Genomic DNA, 17,849 nt, shown 5'->3' with positions numbered 1-17,849 from the left:
ACTGTTCCCTCATTCTGAGCAAGTTTCTAAAATTAAACTCTGCATTTAGGAAGATTGAAATCTAGAGCATTCTTCTTGCCCACGAACTGGAGAAGGATCTGCATTTGTCTTCCTACAGTAGCACTTTTCCTCACAGTATCCTCAGCCCTTTATTCCTGAAGTCAATTCCTGATTTCCTGCTGGAGTATGACCTCTCACTTGTACCTCCCGGCCCTAAGCCAGTGTGCAGGGTACCATCAATTCACCTTAATTCTCCATCCAGAAGGCCCAGGGCAGCCAGGAGAATGACAGCATTTCCTTAGTTGACACAAAATACAGTCCTGAGCAAGTGCTAATCTGTGCAGCAGAACAACTGAAGCCTGGCTTCTTACAGATGGATTCAGTGTCTTGCATATCTCCACCACCTGGCCTCGCCTCCTACCCATCTACAGTCCCCTGTAGCTTTCCACTGTTCTCCCAAGCCTTCCTCCAGGTTTCCAGTGTTTCCCCAAAGATACTCCTACCCTTTCACTCTATTTTTCTACTCAGCTGCCCACTCTAGTGTCTCTAAAAAAAAAATCTCACCAAACTTAGTTGTCTCTCAAGTCCCTGAGGCAGGCCCTGTGAGATGCATGCTGGCTAAGAGATCCAGCAGAGCACAGCCTAACTTGACCTTTCTGCCGCTCAGAAGTGGATTCATTGATAACAAATAAGGTTATAACAAATCAGGTAATGTCTAATTAGCTGCCTGGTTTTGTGAAATTAGTGTGTCTGTACATACATACGCAGATACACATGTGTATCTGCGTATATATTTATACACCTCGTTCAGTTGAAACTGGCCAGAGTTCAACAGGTATTAAATGGAGATTAACAAATTTACACTTTCGTCTCATAAATCTTCATTCCTTAAGAAGGAAGATTCAATAAAGATATTTTTGTCAATTATTTCCTACCACTGTTAATTATCCAGAGGTTTCTAGATAAAAATATAAAATGTATAGATATTATATAGAACTATATATTTTTGCATATATAATGTTCTATAATATATCTTTGTGTGTTTCTGTTAGTAAAGAAGTTTTAAAAAAACAGCAAAAATTATTTCAGCCTTTTTGCTCCTGTTATTTTGCTTTTGAAATTTTACAGGCCTGTTTAATTCTGATGCTATATGTGAAATCACAGAAACACACCCTTTTCTTTTTCTGAGATACTTAAGAAAGCCTTGATAAACTTAGTGTGAAAAAACAGCCACTGTGGTCATCAGACTTCCTAACTTCCTTTAAGAAACCATTCTTATGGTGGTAGTTCAGTGCAGTGTGAGGTAGGAGCTGAATCCATAGTGCATTTTAATGTGAAAGTAACCTGAACATAATTTAGGTTGCTCTTAAGACTCATGTATCAAGGAGTGTTTCCTTTTAATATTTTTTCATGTCATCTCTTCTCTATAAACCCACAGAGTACTTGCCAGGTTTGCCAACTCTAGACGGCACATATGAATTAGTTTCAGGTTTCACTGCCAAATGAATAATTCTGAAAATCAAGAGACGCATTCATTCCTTTCTGCTACTGAAATCACCTCTCTTTTATAAGAAATAAGACAGAATGTTACTTGAAAAACCTTTACCTATCAGTCTTCTATTAAATCCTCTTTTCCTCTTAATCTGTCTCCCAAAATTAACTGTGTAAAGGAGGAGTGCTGTGCATGAGCTGCACAAGAGACTCAGACTCTATAATTAATTCTACTTTATACAAAATGGCTTAAATGTTGTTCATTTGTACTATGAGAGATGTTAAGGAACTTGCTCCCATGCATTTTTGTGTTCCTTGCACACCGCTGTTGCTGTAGGTCCCCCATATCCCTCGCAGGCTCTGCTTTGTAATGTCTTCCCCTGGCTCCCAAATCCTCTTCTAGCTGACCTTGCTGTCCTTTCTTCCCCCATCAGGCTGCTCTCTCTGCTACTCCTTAAGGCTTATCCCCAGAGAAAGGTAGTGCTCACTGACTTGTGGTGGCTGTGGTCTGAATCTGCTGCTCTCCCTGAAAGGGGATTATGTTGCTTTGCTCCCACTTGTGTGTTCAGGTCCTCTGTGTCATGTTTTCTTCAGGCTGTCTCTCAGCCTTCAGCAATGGGAGGCAAGAGGAAACACTTGCTTCAGAGTTGTCAGCTGGAGTCTAGATTTTCAAAATGTATCTTGTTTGTGTCCGTACTGGGAGTTGGTGCAGTCACCCAGTGTACTGTAAATCCGTGCTTTGTTTTAGTGTAAGCAGATTGTCATGCAGAAAGACAAGCCATAAACTCAGACTTCTGTTCTCTGTCTCTCTTGTTTTGTTAGAAAATGTATGTTACTGAACAGAGGCAGAATTAACCCCTTCCTGCCCTGAAACAATGATTGTCCCTAAGCTGGGATAGCATTTCTCAGATATTTTCAGAGTATGGAAAAATCTAATTTTTCAAGTCCGTGTAATTTTCTTCTGTTGACAGTGTTTTCCTGGGCATTGGTCAGTCTCAGGGTCCTCAAAAGTGCACAGTCTGAATAGGCAAAGCAGGCAGAAAAAGGGAAGGTGGAAATAGTAGTATCTCTGCTTATAAATAAAATGGAGAAATGACAGCCAGGAAAAAAGTGATTTGCCTGGTGTCTTTTAGGAAGTGGATGCTAAGAGAAGACAATTCTGTTTATTTCCAGTCCTGTGGGATTTCTCCCCTCCTCCTTCCATTTCAGTTCCTAAACATAGTGTAGGTTGGATAAAGGGTCTCTGAACTTGAGGCAGTCCAACAGTTTTGTGTACACTTGTTTTGTACTCCATAAGAGACATCACTCATTCATGTAACAGAAGAACCGTTGCAGCAGATAGAAGCATCTCCATGTTGCTTTCCCCCCTGTTCTTTGCCTTTTTGCTTTCTTGTCTTTTCTGGGATAATCATGTTTATTCAGAAAGTACAATTATGGTTTCTCCCTTTTTCCAGACGCATATGCATGGACACCAAGAATATTCCTCCTCACCAGTATTCCAGATGCCGAGGACTTCAGCCAGGCAGCCCTCAGCACCTCCTGCTCAGCTTCCACACAACAGCCTTCAGGGCCAGGGCCTTTGCTACACCACCAGTTCCACTGAGGACCTCCAGCCAGGTCACTCGTCAGCCTCTCTTATCAAAGCAATTAGAGAAGAACTTCTGCGACTTTCTCAGAAACAGACAACAGTGCAGAACTTCCATAGTTGATTTAGCATTCCACTGCAAATCTGCCAGGTATCTGCTTCCTATGGAAGCAAAGACTTAGAGGAAATCAGCAATGTTGTTCTCACAAAGGAAGAAACTTCCACAACTCTGTTGACAGCACTCTGGAAAAATCAAAAAAGGCAGCAAAATGAGAATAGCAAGGAGAGATGGGGACAAACAGGGAAAGTCATCGGTGTCATCACAAGTAATGTTAATTAATCTGCTAATGTTGCGGTGCTCCTCTTCTCTCCTTACCCTCATTTGGGCTAACACGTAAATAAAACCTTAGGTCAAGTACTCAGTACTCCAGCAACAACAACAACAAAAAAGACAGGAACAATCTCCAAGAATGATAGACTCCTTTTTCTAAAGAAGTAGGTGAAGTTTTGAATGAACTGAGATGACATTTTGCAAGAGATTACAAGTATTCTTATCTCTCCAGTGCTTATGGGGACCTGGTTTGTGTTGCTGTTCTGCAGGATTACAAACTGTATCAACTCAAGGGTCTTGAAGGTCCAATCTCACATAAGAATCACTTTGGTTGTCAGGAACAATGGGACTACTTAGAATAAAAGTCTTTATGAGTTACTTGTATCAAACTGGAATGATAATTGTTACAGCTCTGTGGTTCTGAATGGAGCTACCCTCTGCACTCTTCCTTGTTTTCCTTCTGGTGCTGAAGCTTCAAGTGTTCCTTCATCTTCAATGTTTGCAAAGTGAAACATTGGCCTTGTATAATTAAGAAAATATTTGTAGACTCATTCAGGCTGGAAAAACAAAGCAAAGCATCCAAACAGAAAGGGCTTGGTATCTAATTTGTTTAAAAATTATTGAAAACTGGAAGGGGAATACTCAGCCACAGTTGAATTTGGGGAAATATGTGTGTATATCTTTTAAAAAACATATTTGCATACTAAATGCTCTTGCAAGACCAGCAGTAAACTATTGCCACTCTGTAGTTTGCTTTGTGGACAGAAACCAATCCAGCCTGACTGGTACAGGGTCACCAGCATTATGTTATAAATTGATGTCCTAAATCATTGCTTATGTTTGGATCTGAATAATTTTAGTGGAAGTCAGTGACAGTTTAGAGCATTAACATAGGCTTAGATTTGCAGTTTTGAGGCAGTTTCTATATTTATACTTGTTTCCACTGTCCCATTGGACAAAGGATAAGCATTATTCCCATGGTAAGAATGGTACGTGCCATGGAACTGTTTGTCACTGGTTTTTTTTCAGAGTTTTAATTTAAAATTAGCTACGAATTTACTAATGTTGGCCATTGCATAACTGTAACTGACATAATACATACGGACATTTTGCTTAAGTCATGATTGAAGTGTTTTCATTTTCAGGTCAGAGTGAACTAAAGGTACTAAACTGGCATCGAGATGGAGGGCAGGCTCAGTGTCAGTGAGGAGGCTTGGGAGCCCTACCTTAGGGCAATGGACACCAGAAGAATTAGGTGCTGCAGTGTAGATGTTTCAAACATGAGCAGATGGTAGTGGTCAAGGCTCTCAGGAACAGAGATCTGCCGGAGAGAACACTAGGCAGCTGGGCAGGGGCTGTGCTAGCCTCACTCACTGGGGTAGAAATGGCAGCGATGAAGGACAGGTGTGTAACACTGGGATGGTGTGGTGGTCTATGGCTATCACATCTGCTTCTGGCTCCAGTGCACAGTTCAGTAGTGGGAACAGGACTAACTCAGACTGAGATGAAAACAGTTGGGAGGACATGGTGGAAGAAGACGCCTCCGTACCTTATTCGTGAAGCGTGTACATCAGACTTGTGGCCGAAGCCAAAACCTCAGTTGCTCGCTGATGTGGAAAAAAAAGTGATATGTTGCCCTCTTTACTAGGAAGCTCAGTTATTTTTCTGTTTACCTATGAATGCTGTATGAAACTGTTTTGAGGGACCTAGAGTAATGAAGAAGTGTAAATTAATTTCCAGTTCCCTGGCCTATGTGTAAAGCCCTCATGGGCACCGGTTGAGGTTTGAAAGGAATCAGAACACCAGCACGGTTGTAACAGCAGTACCAACAGGTCATTATGATTTGAATTTTTAAAGTTTTTTGTGTGATAATTCTAGGATAAAAATAAACATTTGTTTTCTGCCAACTTTGTAAACATGAATGTTGCCAATACTTCTGCAAGATGCCAGGTTTTGAAGAATGAAGAGTGTATCAGGCAGTGTTCATTTGGTCGTTTTGACAGCGCTGAAGACTGACTGTTGCTAAGTGTTTCCCATTAAAACCATCTCTTTCAGACCCCACATCCTTCTCCAGTTTAATTCTGTAGTGAGCTCAGAGACCAATGCTTATAATATTAGCACATTACTGTGACTTCATTTCAAGAAAATGTGGTCTTCAAGGAGGTAAATTAATTTTGTCTGGTTCCAGCTATTTAGGAACAATATGTTCTTTGTGAAATAAGAGCTTTGAAATTTAGAGGTACTTAAGCCACTTCTCGTTCATGTTGTTGCTAGTGATGGTGATACTGTTGTGAAATTCCATCTTTTTATATTTGGATGTGTATCATTTCTCTTTTCAGTCCCTAATCTTATGAAGAACACAAGACAAATATGTACTTGGGAATAAATAAAAGAGGCTTTCTGATGAAAGAAAACCTTTAAAACTTTCATCAGGATAGTAAAATATAAGAAGTCAGAAAGCTGTGTTTGGAAGTTATGTTCTCAGATTGGCTGGAGACCTGATCCAATGTCCAAAAAATTGGTATGGCCTAGTCTGTATCTTAATATAGGAAGAAAATAACACCAGTTACCAGCCACCAGTTTCAAGAACAGCTTTAACAAGAGAAACCCACACTTTTTGCAGCTACAGGAAAAGCTGTTTTTTTTCATGTGCTACAAAAGGATTCTGTGGAATGTATGTGCCAGAATGTGTGTTTCCACTTGGAAATTCTGGGGGGAGAAAATCTGTAAGCTTCTGTATCCCCATGTGCTTGAGTTCTTTTGCCAATTTTTTTTTTTCTCTATTAAAAGGCTGGGGGGGGGGAAACCAACAAATCTTTTTTCCCCTGAAACTTAAAGTATCCTGTATTTAAGTATCTGTCAATGAATCTACCAGTTTCTGAAAACACCAATCAAATGAAAAGTTGGTACAGGCACAGAAAGCTGTTACCAACTGTTGCATCCATTTCCATGACTAAACCATCTGGTTCATGGAATCCTCAGGCTCTTCCCTTTCTTCACAATTTTCCTTGACATTTGTGTTTAGTCTGTATTTAGTTTGGCATATAAAACAACTTGATGAGATGAGAGCTACATAATTTAGCGTGGTTGGATTCCTTTTCGTGGCCAAAATGTTGACCTCCAGCCTGCTTCTTGATTATTTTTGGAGCTAAGTAGAATGTTACAGTTATTTTTCATACACTCAGTGTGGAAGGTGGGGCGTGCTTCAGTACTAGGAAATATTCTCCACCAGAATGTAACACGTGGTCCTGCCAGTGGCTGTGGGCTTTTAACTCAGGGAAGAAAATCTTGCTTTTAGGAGGAACAAATTGCATAGGTGCTGGACCGGTAATGTTAAATATGGCCATATTGGAGCAGTAATGGAATCTGAGTGACCCTTTGCAATGTACTGTACTTGCAGTGGTTTGGATCAGGCTTCTTATCTAGTGGTTGGGGAGCAGCAGTGTCAGACAAGGTCTGTGTGTAACACCCTGCACCAAAAGGCTGGTGTGGTGTTGACTACACCAGTATGGTGCACATTTATGGACACAGGTAAATACACAGAGTGATCACCCAAAAGTGCATGTTCCTACCAAGCCAGTGCCTCTAAATTAGACCATGAACAGCAGGGTTATGGCATTATCTTAGAAAGAGGCTGTGTACAGCAATTGTAACTTCCCAAGAACCACAACAGCTCACACTGTTGTTGTTAGCTCATGGCTTGAAAACACATTTGATGGATTACATACAGAAGCTGGGTGTATATTCAAGCCCAAGGGAAGTCACCTGTTGTGTGATGTGGATGACAGTAGACAGCTAAACTCACTTTTTAAACTTTTGCCCTCACTACATTCCTCACTTTTCCAGCTATCACAGTTCTTAGCTCAAGGGAGAAATATGCATTTTCTGTTGCATGTCTTAACTAGCAGTTCCTTGTAAACAGGTGCCAGTCCTTGAAAATTCCCTATTTTTGCCAAGTGCTTTGAAGTGGGAAGATGAAGAACATTTGTGCCTTTGAGGTGGCGATGTGTTGTGGGCCATATTTTTGTAGATGCAAAGAAGTAAATGGATTTTTTTTAAAAAATAGCACCAGTTTGGTGTGTTCTGAATATGGACAGAAAACTGGAAATTGATTAAAAAGTAAAAGGATGACATCTGATAGTCAGAAGGCAGAGGGCTGCAACCAGGTCTCCAGGACCACCTGTGACAGTGCTCTGTAAAAAGAGAAGAAATCTTAGGGATTCCCCCTGGCCCCACTCAAGCAGAGTCCATGACGGCCCCTCTGCAGTCCTTCACCACTTGCAGTTCTGGTTGGTGTGGGTGAGGAACATCTTTCGTTAGTGAGACTTCCAAAAGCACTTCACCATGGCTGTAGAGTTTCTCCAGGACTGTTTAGATGTGCCTAGAGATAAGCAGCAGTTTTGAAATGCTTAAGTGTGGAAATAAAAATTAGTTCCCTTTTGTGGAGGGTATGTTTTTCTCTTCCTGTTTTATTTAGAAGTGGAGGAGACAGCATGGGGATGTATTGTGCTGTCACCAGTAGACGTGTCTCAGTGAGGGCAGAGCACGCTCAGCTCGTGACATAGGATTGGCAGTTCAGATCCAAACATTGCTCTGCATGTTGCCCCTGGCTGCATCTGCATGACTTCCACTGAAAACCATGTGGTCACATGTATGCTTTGGAAGAATTCATCCTACAAATTCTTTAGTGCGGTTTGGAATGCACTTGGCAAGATGTTCTAGCTTTGGCATACAAGTCCCAGGGTGAATTTACTCACGCAGTGTAAGAGACTTGAGAAGCAACAGTCCCATGGAGTTGCACTGCCTTTTTAAAGAGGCTTTTCTGGAGTAGAGCTGCAGTCCCATGAATCCCACTGAAGACTGATAGATTAGAAAAGAAATTACACTAGCATTAGGCAAATACACATTTCTTTGCACTTCATAGTTGGTGGAGATGGAATGTTTTGTCTTGATTTTGTGTTACTTTTTCTTGGTACCTTTTACATATCAAATATTTTTTTTTCTTTGTAAATGGCCACTCCTGTTTAGTTTTGAGTAGTTCTCACTCCATAACTGGAAGTTTGTGTTAGGCTGTTACATCTAAACTGGAATAAAGTATTGGCACATTTGAACAAATGCTCTCAAGAATCTTTTGAAACAAATGCTGGACCTCCTTGGATCCCTGACATGGTGACTTTCAGGTTCACTTGCAGAAATCCTCTTATTGCCACGTGTAGAGCAGGCAAAATGGAATGAGAACTAAAGAGTTGAAAGATGACAATTACTGGTTTACATTTTTAGATACATTGAAATGTACACACTTCTTAAGAGCTCTGTAGTGTTCCCAGGAAGACTTCTCAAATATTTCCATCCCAAGGCTTCTTGGAAGTTGGTTTCCTCATCTAGGCTGTGGGAAGGTTTTAAGTGCTGTGCATGATTTAAAAGTAGTAGCTCATATTGTTTGTGTTTCAGGAACAACTCTTTTGTATTCAAGGAGAATTAATGCTGTGTTATATTTGGCAATGCGCAGCGCTCTTTTGGTCTTGAAACAGATCTGAAAGAAACTTGACTAAAGAAATAAAAAATTTAAAAATATGTGATGATGCAAAAGCAGAAAGCTTTTATCCTTGGACTGGAGGAAATAGGAGAAAGAGTTGTGGATTAGCCACTGTCAGTAGCAATTCACCATAGTCACCAAATATGAAATCACATTCAGTGCAGTAGAGGTGAGCTGAGCATCCACAAACTCCTGAACTGATTGCTGGATTTGTGTCCATGCAGTCCTGGATAAAATGGTTTCAGATAAGTTGCTTTGTATTTTGCATGGAATGCTCCCAGTCAAACATTTCTGTGGATGTTTTTGATCCTGACAATTATTTCTGTCTTCAGGCTTAATGGTGGCACAGGAGTCTCCTGTTTAGAAGATTTGTAGATGTGCAGCCATGTGTTTACATTACTGCCACATCCTCCTACACTTGACTGCTGGGTGAGAGAAAACTTGCTGGGGTGCTGGAAACGATGTTCTTGGTTTTGCACAGTAGAACTGCAGTTAAGTTAGGAGAAGTTTTTTGTCGCTTCAGCAGACAGCGTCACTGACACAACATTGCCTACAATAATCTCGCTCTGCCAGGGAGCAGAAAGTGCCCTTTCCTGCAGCTGAAAGAGCACTCAACACTAGTGCCAATGAGCATTATTTATTCTTCTTAAGGAGGAGCTAACCTCTCTTACCTGATATTGTCACATCTGTGTAGGATGTTAATATTGTTCAGCTGAAGCACAATGGTTTCTTCATGTGTTTAAGCCCAGAGAGTTGCTGCATTAGAACTTGCATATTTTTGAACTGATCTGACTTACATACCCAATATGCTGGAATGCCATGAAGGGGGAGCAGTCTAGTGGAGGTGGGGCTTTGCAGATGTCTCCCTTTCTCCCATTTAGACAAAGCAGACAGAGGTGTGGAAAACCTGAAGAAGTACTTCAGTTTTTGCTCCAGAGGTCATGCTGTCAAGGTCATGCTGTCAAATTGGACAGGAATTGTCACACGTCTCTTAGAGCTGGCTTTTTTTTCAAGCACTTTGCAGACTTGGGAGACAATACTGCATTGTTTACGTTGTGGTTTATTTCTGCATGGTTGTTGCAAACTAGGAGTTGGAAATAAGCTCATTGAACATATTTGATTCTGGGACAGAAACCTGCTGTGAGCTTTGAATTCCACAACAGATACTGGTACCACAGATGACACAAAATAAGCATAATCTGGAGTGTAAGGATAAGAGAGGGTGCTTGCTTCCCAAGAATGCCTGTATTCTATTCCTTGGCAGTAATTAATGACAATAAATTTTTGATACCCTAGTTTTTGTAATGACTTTATTAAAATTCCTACAGAGTCCCAGTACAGAGCACATTTTCTTATGAATTTAACCTCTGTCTTGTCTGTGTTTCATGTGAGTAGGGAGCCCGGATGCTTGCCAGTTTTCATTCCTCTAGTGATTTGGCAAAGTGTAATCATTGTAAAGTGCAATTGCTTAATATGTAGCTCATTCACTAAAACCCCAAGGATCAAGGCAGTGAGTAATGTGAGTCATTACCAGAGCAGTGGTATCTGAAAAGATGAAGAGTCATGCATCAAGTACCAATCCATTTAGTCTTGAAAAAAGAATTTTTAAAAAATCACTAGTTGGATGTGATTGATATTATCTACAGGCAAATTAAAGCAGTTACCCTGCAATGCTGTGATGCTGTTTTTTTCCTTTGTTGTTAAAAGTGCTGCTCAGTTACATGTCCCCAATGCTCCATTTGTCTGTCAGAAACACTTGCAGACCAGCAGCTTTCCCAGGTGCCATCTGCATCTCCCTTCCCTTTCCAGGCACTATGTATCTCATGCCTGAGATTCAGGAACTTAGTGCAGAAAATAGGAAGAACTCTGCTGATGTGGTCAGCAGTGCTGAGGTTCAAACTTGTGAATTTTATTCACCCCCTTTTTTTTTTTTCCCCCCCCCAGCCACCTAGGTTTCAACAGTTATTTTGGTTTTCTTTGTACTAAATCATAAGAGCTGGAATAGATTGTTTTTCTCCATCTCATTCCAGTGAGGAACATTTTTGTGCTGGACAGACAATAACTATGAATGACCGGACAACTAACATTTCCATCATCATTTGGAGCTATCACCTTTCTTTTTACATGCTTGGAGATGTGGAAGTGCCTACACCAGCTCAGTGCCATGAGGTTATATGTAGCAGTTCGATGGAGCACCTGGGTTTAACACAAGAATGATTTATGCATGCTGACAAATCAGTGGTTATGCTTTGCCTCCAAGGTTTCCTGTGGGAACAAAAATGACTGGCTTCCTGAATTACAGTGAAAAACCCCCAAAGAACAAAACAAGGCATGTGCTGGATGTTTGTGTAGCTCCCTTCAAGTCAACAGGGTTTGGACAGTGTTACACTAGTTGGGATCTATGATTAGAGGTATTAAATTGTGAGTGATATTATTAAGAGCATGAAATAATACACAATAAATGAGAACGTCAGTCTGCAACTCTGCTCATGGACCACTTTTATAAAGCATTATACTATATGGTCATATATATTTGTGCATTTATATGTTTAATTTGTGCATCAAAACCAGACCACAGCCTTCAATTGTGACTCAATTGCGATTAAATGAGGGGTTATAACCCACGACCTGTGCTCCCATGTGTTCCCTGGCTAAAATTATTCCAGGAAATGTAACAGTAGACTATAGAGAATCTTTACATTTTAGAAATCAGGTATGTGTAATCAATTTCTGCCTTCATATCAATTTCTCAAGTCTTTCAGATGCAAATTTTTAATTCAGTGCTTTCTGTAGCTGAACAAGCCCCTGGAACACTGACAACACCATTAGGGCTTTTTTCCTCCTTTTGCAGAGTGGGTTGTTTAGCATTGTACTTGTGATTGCCCATAGGATCAGAACAGCACGTAGTGTGTACCTCAGAGAGTCCCTTTAAAATAGTACTTTGGGGCTTTGCCCTGTGTTATGTAGAAGCAGATGTTTACATTGATAGCCTGGGAGCCTGTGGAATACTGTCACCTTGTTTAGGGATCCCAGACACAAGTAGGAACAGTAGTGCCTTCATGAGATTCATTACAGGATGAAGTTTTTTTTAAGTGACTTGAGAAGAAGCAGCTGTAGATCAAACCTGACAGTGTCAGATGTCGGAGTAGGTGATGCAGTAAGAAACAACCCTGTCATATTAGATCAGAGTTTTACAGGTCACTGATCTAGAAAAAGTATACATTTCACAGCAGAAGTTATCTGTAAGGTATTCCATTTTTATACCTGATTTTGTGAAGACCTGGGCATCACCTTGGAACACAGGCACACAAAATCCTGGAGGGCACTACATTATATGGCAAAATATGGGGTTTTTTCCTTCCCCCCCCCCCATTTAGTTGAGCTGGGAATCCTCAAAGAAAACTGTAAAAAGCAAAACCTGAGGTTTAAGTCTACTACAATCCTTGAAGGTAGCTGCATTATTATGGAGAGAGTGAAGAATGAGCAACCTGTACTTCTAAAGGCAGACTTTAGGAAGCCCTACAGTTGCCCAGTTGTTATGAAGCTCTTTGTGGCTGTTGCTCTCGTAGGACATCTAGAGCTTGCACCACGTGCTGAAAACTCAAAGACACGCAAAAGCTATGAAACGCATCCCCTCAAAGATGGAGAGCACTGCCATATCCTGAAGTGTTCCCAACTGAGAGAAAATTGCCGTAAGTCTGGGGAACTGTAGGAAGAGATCTGCAGAAGGTAGATGTGAAGGCAGTAAGTGGAGACTTTTTCCCAATGTCTTTCGCGTTACTTTCAGACCACTTAACATTTTCTGTTATTAAATCTAATATAACAGGGAAAAAATTATGTATGTAGGTAGAAGATTTGTAGTACAAGAGTGATTGCAGTGGTTTAACTGTCAGCTCACTGCTCTTTACATTTTGGTGTTGACTGAGAGCCCTTTGTTTGTTAGTTTGTTTGTAAATGAGAGGGACTTTATTGTTTTGCTTGGTAGTTGGGGTTTCTGTGGAAAGAAGCTGAGTGTCTCCAACACTGGGATTTGTTGTGAGAAAATTATTTTTGTTTAAATTGCTGTATATTGAAATGTTGAGAATTAAGCCCCTCCCTTTCAAAGCTTACTTTCCTGATGTGAGCATCTCTGTTCAGCATTTCACCCTGAAGACTTTTTGTCTTAAGTGATAGTGGTGATAAGGAAGGGTGTATTTTCTTTCCTCAGTGTCTAACTTGTCCCTGTTCCTCTTGATGGGGGCTAGTTGATAAGGGACAACTGCCCATCACTTTGAAGTGGCCAAATTGTCCTGATCAAAGTGTTAATTGTGCCAGAATCAGCTGGAAGAGTCTTAGACTGATTTCTGTCTTTTCTCACTCATGGGATGTACTGATGAGCTGATGGGAGAGTATAATTATTTCTAGCAGGTAAAGATCTCCAATGGTGCTTTTTAAATGTAAAGGTAACTTTTTATATTTCATTTCAGTTGCTCTCTAGCAGATTTGCTAACCTTGCATAGGTCTAGGTGGGTTTAATTCTGATTTATTGTTTTAATAAAAGAAATAAAACTGGTGCAACTGCACCAAATCAGAGTTTGACTGCAGTGAGGCAAACCCTCCCGCATGAATGTCTTCCTAACAATTTGGGTTGAGTAATTCCTTGCCAATATAAGTTTTATCCATATATACCAGTCAGTGAGAGTCTTTTAATCAGTAAGAGTGTTTATTATCGTCTCATATAAATAGGAACAGTTTTGTGCATGAACTGGTTTAAACCTGCTTGCCACACTTCAGCTTGGCTTAGTTTCTCAGGCAGGTGGAAGCTGAATAAATACAACCAACATTCGATTCCTGCAACACAGTTCATGTCTAAATGGCACTGGGAAAATTAGTTTTACTTTCAAAGCACCCCAAATAATCCCTAAGATTCCATGAGAAAGTCTTCCTATGTATCAGTTAATAGACTTTAAAATATCACAGGTTAGTGAGTGAGAAGGACTCTGTAAAGTCAGTGAATTACTGATGTAACCTGGCCTATAGCTTAGTCTTGGCTCTGGTTATGCTGATGTTCCAGAAAATAGCTTTATTTCCCCACTTTCTTTGTCAAACCCAAAGGTCATGCACCAGGTTGTCTTGAGGCCCTGTGCTATAGGCTGGTAACCGATCCCTCAGCCTCTCCTCCTGCTGCTGTGCTCACAGGGAGCACGAGAGGGCTCAGGGAAAAGTGGGGGGTTTTTGCACTGTGGCATATATGTGGTGGCTTGCAGGGACTTGCCTGCTCCACACCTTGGCTGGCAGCTCCAGCCTGCCAGAGAGGGTGAAGCTGCTCTGCTTAGATCTGGCCTTTTTTGGCTGAAGGCGTTTTCTGTTTCTTTTTCGTTTCCTAACAAGTGTTTGAAATGTTTTGTCAGTCTGCCTGCGCCTCACTGCTCCCAGTGCTGCCGCTTGCTGGCTTGCTCTGCCTCACGCCACCAAGTATTTGGGTTCATCAGGCCGGAGTTTGATGATCTTGTCCATGCAGAGCAGGATGAGGGTGAGAAACCAGAGGCTCCAGCCGACAGCCGCGGCGATCCAGCCGTAGTCATCCATGCCCGAGGGGCAGCACACGGCTGCCTGCCTGCAGAAGTCCACGTCTGGTGGGGGAGAAAGGAAGTGTCCTCACAGGAGGCCAGGTACACGACAGGTTTCCTTTACTAGAGAGGGCAGATGACTTCTGTGCTATCACTGTGCCTTGGCATCTTTCCCCTAAGCCTGGCTCTGAAACTGGTGGATGACTCTGGAGTAGTGGTGGGATCTCGGGTTGTTTGGGGCTGGCTGTTTGGGAAAGACCCGGTAGGGCAGGGGAAAGAGGTGCTCTTGGGAACCTGTATAATGCCTACAGGCAGGCAGTCTGGCAGGGAGCTGTAGGACACAGCTGTGTCAATTAGTCTGTTCAGAGCTAGGAGTCTGTCTCAATGTCACCTAAGATACACCATGACAGTGGAATAGTCTTAGAAATGCATCCTAGAGGTTGACCCACAGTGGAAGACTTGGAAAGAGATAAATCCCTTTCCAGGACAGCCTCTCAGTCAATGTGTAGACTCATCACTTAACTTTAAGAGGTAGTAGTGATTTATGAAGACTTACGAAGACATGGTGGTTCAAGCTCAGTTGTCGAAACATTGGAGATGTCTTCAGCTGCTGCCAGAAAGAAAGCACAGGAGAAAAGGTAAGTTGGATTAGAAAAGTGATGTTTGTCATCAAGCAGGAAAATCTGAAAGCCATTGACCTTGTAGAGGTCTGTAGGATGGAAACAACTTGAAGAAAGTAAGTTCCTGCCCCTAAACATTGCTGCATTAGGATATGCTTCCGTATCCCACCACTTTTAACACTGGCTCCAGGGACTTTCCCTAGCAGCATCCCTCAGGAGCAGGTGAATCACTGCACCTCTGTCTTGGTGTTACCCTGGCTGAGTAATTCTCTTAGAGCTCAAATTAACCACTGTCCTTGCCCAGGCTACAGGGGCAGAACGAGCAAGCACAGAAATGGGATCTCTCCATTCAGTGGCATGGAGAGATCCATGGCCCTCAGGCTGTACCTCTGCCGCCTTTTGCCCTTAGAAATATCCCTGGGTGCACAGGAGTCTGGCAGAGCTGAGGGCTGAGCCCACCTTTGCCGAGCCTCAGCAGGTCCACCAAGGCCCCAGCTGGGAGCTTTGGCTTTGCTGCAGGTCAGAGCATCTGAAACTGCTCTGACTGGACTCCAGTTCATACCACCATGGTAACCAGCTCAGGCTGGAAAAAAAAACATCCAGAAATAAGTAATGAGGGAGAGGCCTGGAGCTTTGATGGTTTTTTGCCTCTTTATCCTGCTTCCTACCCAGAATCAGCACACACACACACAGAGACACAAATCTGTGGCTGGTATCCAACTCTCCAAATCTGCACTTGGTGTCACAGGCCAAACCTTCCTTAGTCCTCCTAGTACTTCCTTGCCCCTCAGCGTGCTCCCTGCAGCACTGCAGGATCAAGCCAGGACAGCTGCAGGATGCCTGCAGGGGTAAAAGCACAAGTTGCACTGGTGCCTGTGCATCAGCACCTGTCTGTCCCCTGCTGCAGAAGGAAGGGAGTCAGAGAAACACCTCTTCTTGTGCTGCCATGAGCAACACAGTTCAAGTTCAGCCAGGTAGAGTATCCCTTGCACAGATGAAAAATGGCCTGGGGCGGCTCCAGTAGTGAGGACTCCTGCTGCATGGAGAAACTTTAATGTGCTGCTGGCCCACAGACCAGGCAGAAGCTATAAACGAACTATTTCCAGACAAGCCATCACTCTGAGCTGGTAATTTGGAATGTAATAGAGAAAATTAGGTCCAGCTTGATTTCAGCGAAGACTGCAAAATAATAGCTTCAGCTGAGGAAGACAAATCAAAATGAGATATTTGACCAAAGATTCGCTTTGAGTTTGATGTTTTCCAAGTAACAGCAAGTAAACTGAGGTTGTCCTGCAAGACATGTTCCCCTTGGGGTCACCTGCTGTTGCCCAGCTCTGCATTTTGAGCTGACCCACCATCAGCAATACCAGAGCTTTCCCTATGGCCTCTGCCATGCTCATAGTGGGCCCCTGGGCAACCTGCTACAGGGAAGGGTCTGAGTATTCCCCATTCTTCTGTCTGATTCTCAGAGGATTTGCAGAATGACCTTGCCCAAGCCCATAATTTGTTTTACTCGGTTAATAAGTACCTCACAGAAGCACTGGGGAGAATCATTAAAACCTGTTCGTGACCTGTGGAAGGAAGTACTCCAGAATGCTGAGTGCTCATTTGTGTTTATAGATCTTGCAGCCCTAAGAACAGGCTGTCAAAGCCAGCCTATCTTTGAACAGCTGGCAAGTCTCATCTGGTGCTGATATACAAATGCAGGCAGTAGCCTGGTGGGAAAGGAGCAGTTTACAGGTTTCATTTACATTTTGGTTTCAGGCAACTTCTACAATTAAGGTGGCACCAAAGCCACATTTTCTGCAAAAAGCTTGTAATGAAAGCCAAATCAGACTACAGTGATCCTAATGGGTGGTATTGCAGGTGGTCCTTTGCCTCAGCAAGCAGGAAAAGGCCAAGTAACTGTGGGTCCTGTCTCCTTGCCATTTAGTGGAGCAACCTGCAACACAGTCACACTTACAGTGGCTCTGTAAATAGCTGGCAAAAGAACATCCCTTTACAACGATGCTGTGATCAGTCATGTCCAGTAATTGTCATTAATTAAGTCCAGCTCTTTATCCTTTTCAGGTGAAGCAAGGCAATGCCCCCTCATTTTTAAAGAACAAATTGCTGTCGCTGGGCAACTTGTGGAGGTATTGAGAGGAGTGGGGGGAAAGGGCAGGGTATCAAAACTGGAGTATAAGAGAAGAGAAATACCTGCTGAGCAGGAATCCCAGAGGGCAGCGGCGAGGAGGAGCACGGCAAGGGCTGCCCAGGGCTCCCAGGAGAAGTGCTTCATGCCGAGGGTCCCGCTCCCACCCGGGTGTCCACACGGAGCAGGTCGCTGTCGCTGGCAGACCCGGGGCAGCAAACACTCGGTGAGCTCAGGGAGCCGCTGTGCTGGGCAGAGGGTGGAGCAAGGGAGCTTCCTGCTGCCAGGACGCCTTGAACTTTCCTGCCACAACCAGGTGAGGAAAGAGAAGGGCTCTGACCAAAATAGCTTCAGTGGGAGGTGGATACCGGGAGGTGGCCTCTAAAGGTTAAGCCTGAAGGTTTCTCCCCAGGATACGCTGGAAGGAGAAAAGGCCTTCAGAGGCAGCCCTTCCCAACAGGGTCCCAGGCAGCTTCTGTCTTTTGAGTCTCTTTTTGGTCCTGTCAAGATGGTTTAATAGAGCTGGAAAGGAGTAGAGGATTGGAGCAGAGACTTAGCCAAACTGGCTATTTATTTTTTGCATGTTCACTGGCTTGACTTCTG

General features: G+C 42.7%; 2 protein-coding genes across 5 annotated transcripts in view; one reads left to right on the top strand and one right to left on the bottom strand.

Annotated features, from left to right (window-relative positions):
- Positions 1 to 5,314, top strand: part of KIAA1549 (KIAA1549 ortholog) — a 141,454-nt gene extending 136,140 nt beyond the window's left edge. For 2 of the 4 annotated variants that reach the window (XM_066183891.1, XM_066183890.1), the window contains one exon: positions 2,946 to 5,314. In XM_066183891.1, the coding sequence (XP_066039988.1) occupies positions 2,946 to 3,200 (255 nt within the window). In that variant the 3' untranslated portion in view covers positions 3,201 to 5,314. Of the gene's footprint in view, positions 1 to 1,925; positions 1,969 to 2,945 lie in introns of all 4 variants that reach the window. The other 2 variants (XM_066183892.1, XM_066183893.1) reach the window with 2 other exon arrangements.
- Positions 5,315 to 13,585: 8,271 nt separating this feature from the next.
- TMEM213 (transmembrane protein 213) lies at positions 13,586 to 17,546 on the bottom strand. The gene is made up of 3 exons (XM_066184643.1): positions 17,312 to 17,546; positions 15,049 to 15,102; positions 13,586 to 14,555 (listed from the first exon to the last, which is right to left on the bottom strand). The coding sequence occupies exons 1-3, from the start codon at positions 17,391 to 17,393 to the stop codon at positions 14,386 to 14,388; spliced, it is 306 nt and encodes a 101-aa protein (XP_066040740.1). The 5' UTR covers positions 17,394 to 17,546; the 3' UTR covers positions 13,586 to 14,385.
- Between the last annotated feature and the right edge of the window lie 303 nt (positions 17,547 to 17,849).

The sequence above is a fragment of the Chamaea fasciata genome, unplaced genomic scaffold (assembly GCF_029207755.1).
Source record: "Chamaea fasciata isolate MVZ Bird 193981 ecotype frontalis unplaced genomic scaffold, bChaFas1.0.hap1 SCAF_5, whole genome shotgun sequence".
Taxonomy (NCBI): domain Eukaryota; kingdom Metazoa; phylum Chordata; class Aves; order Passeriformes; family Sylviidae; genus Chamaea; species Chamaea fasciata.
This window is presented reverse-complemented; position numbering and strand designations above follow the sequence as displayed.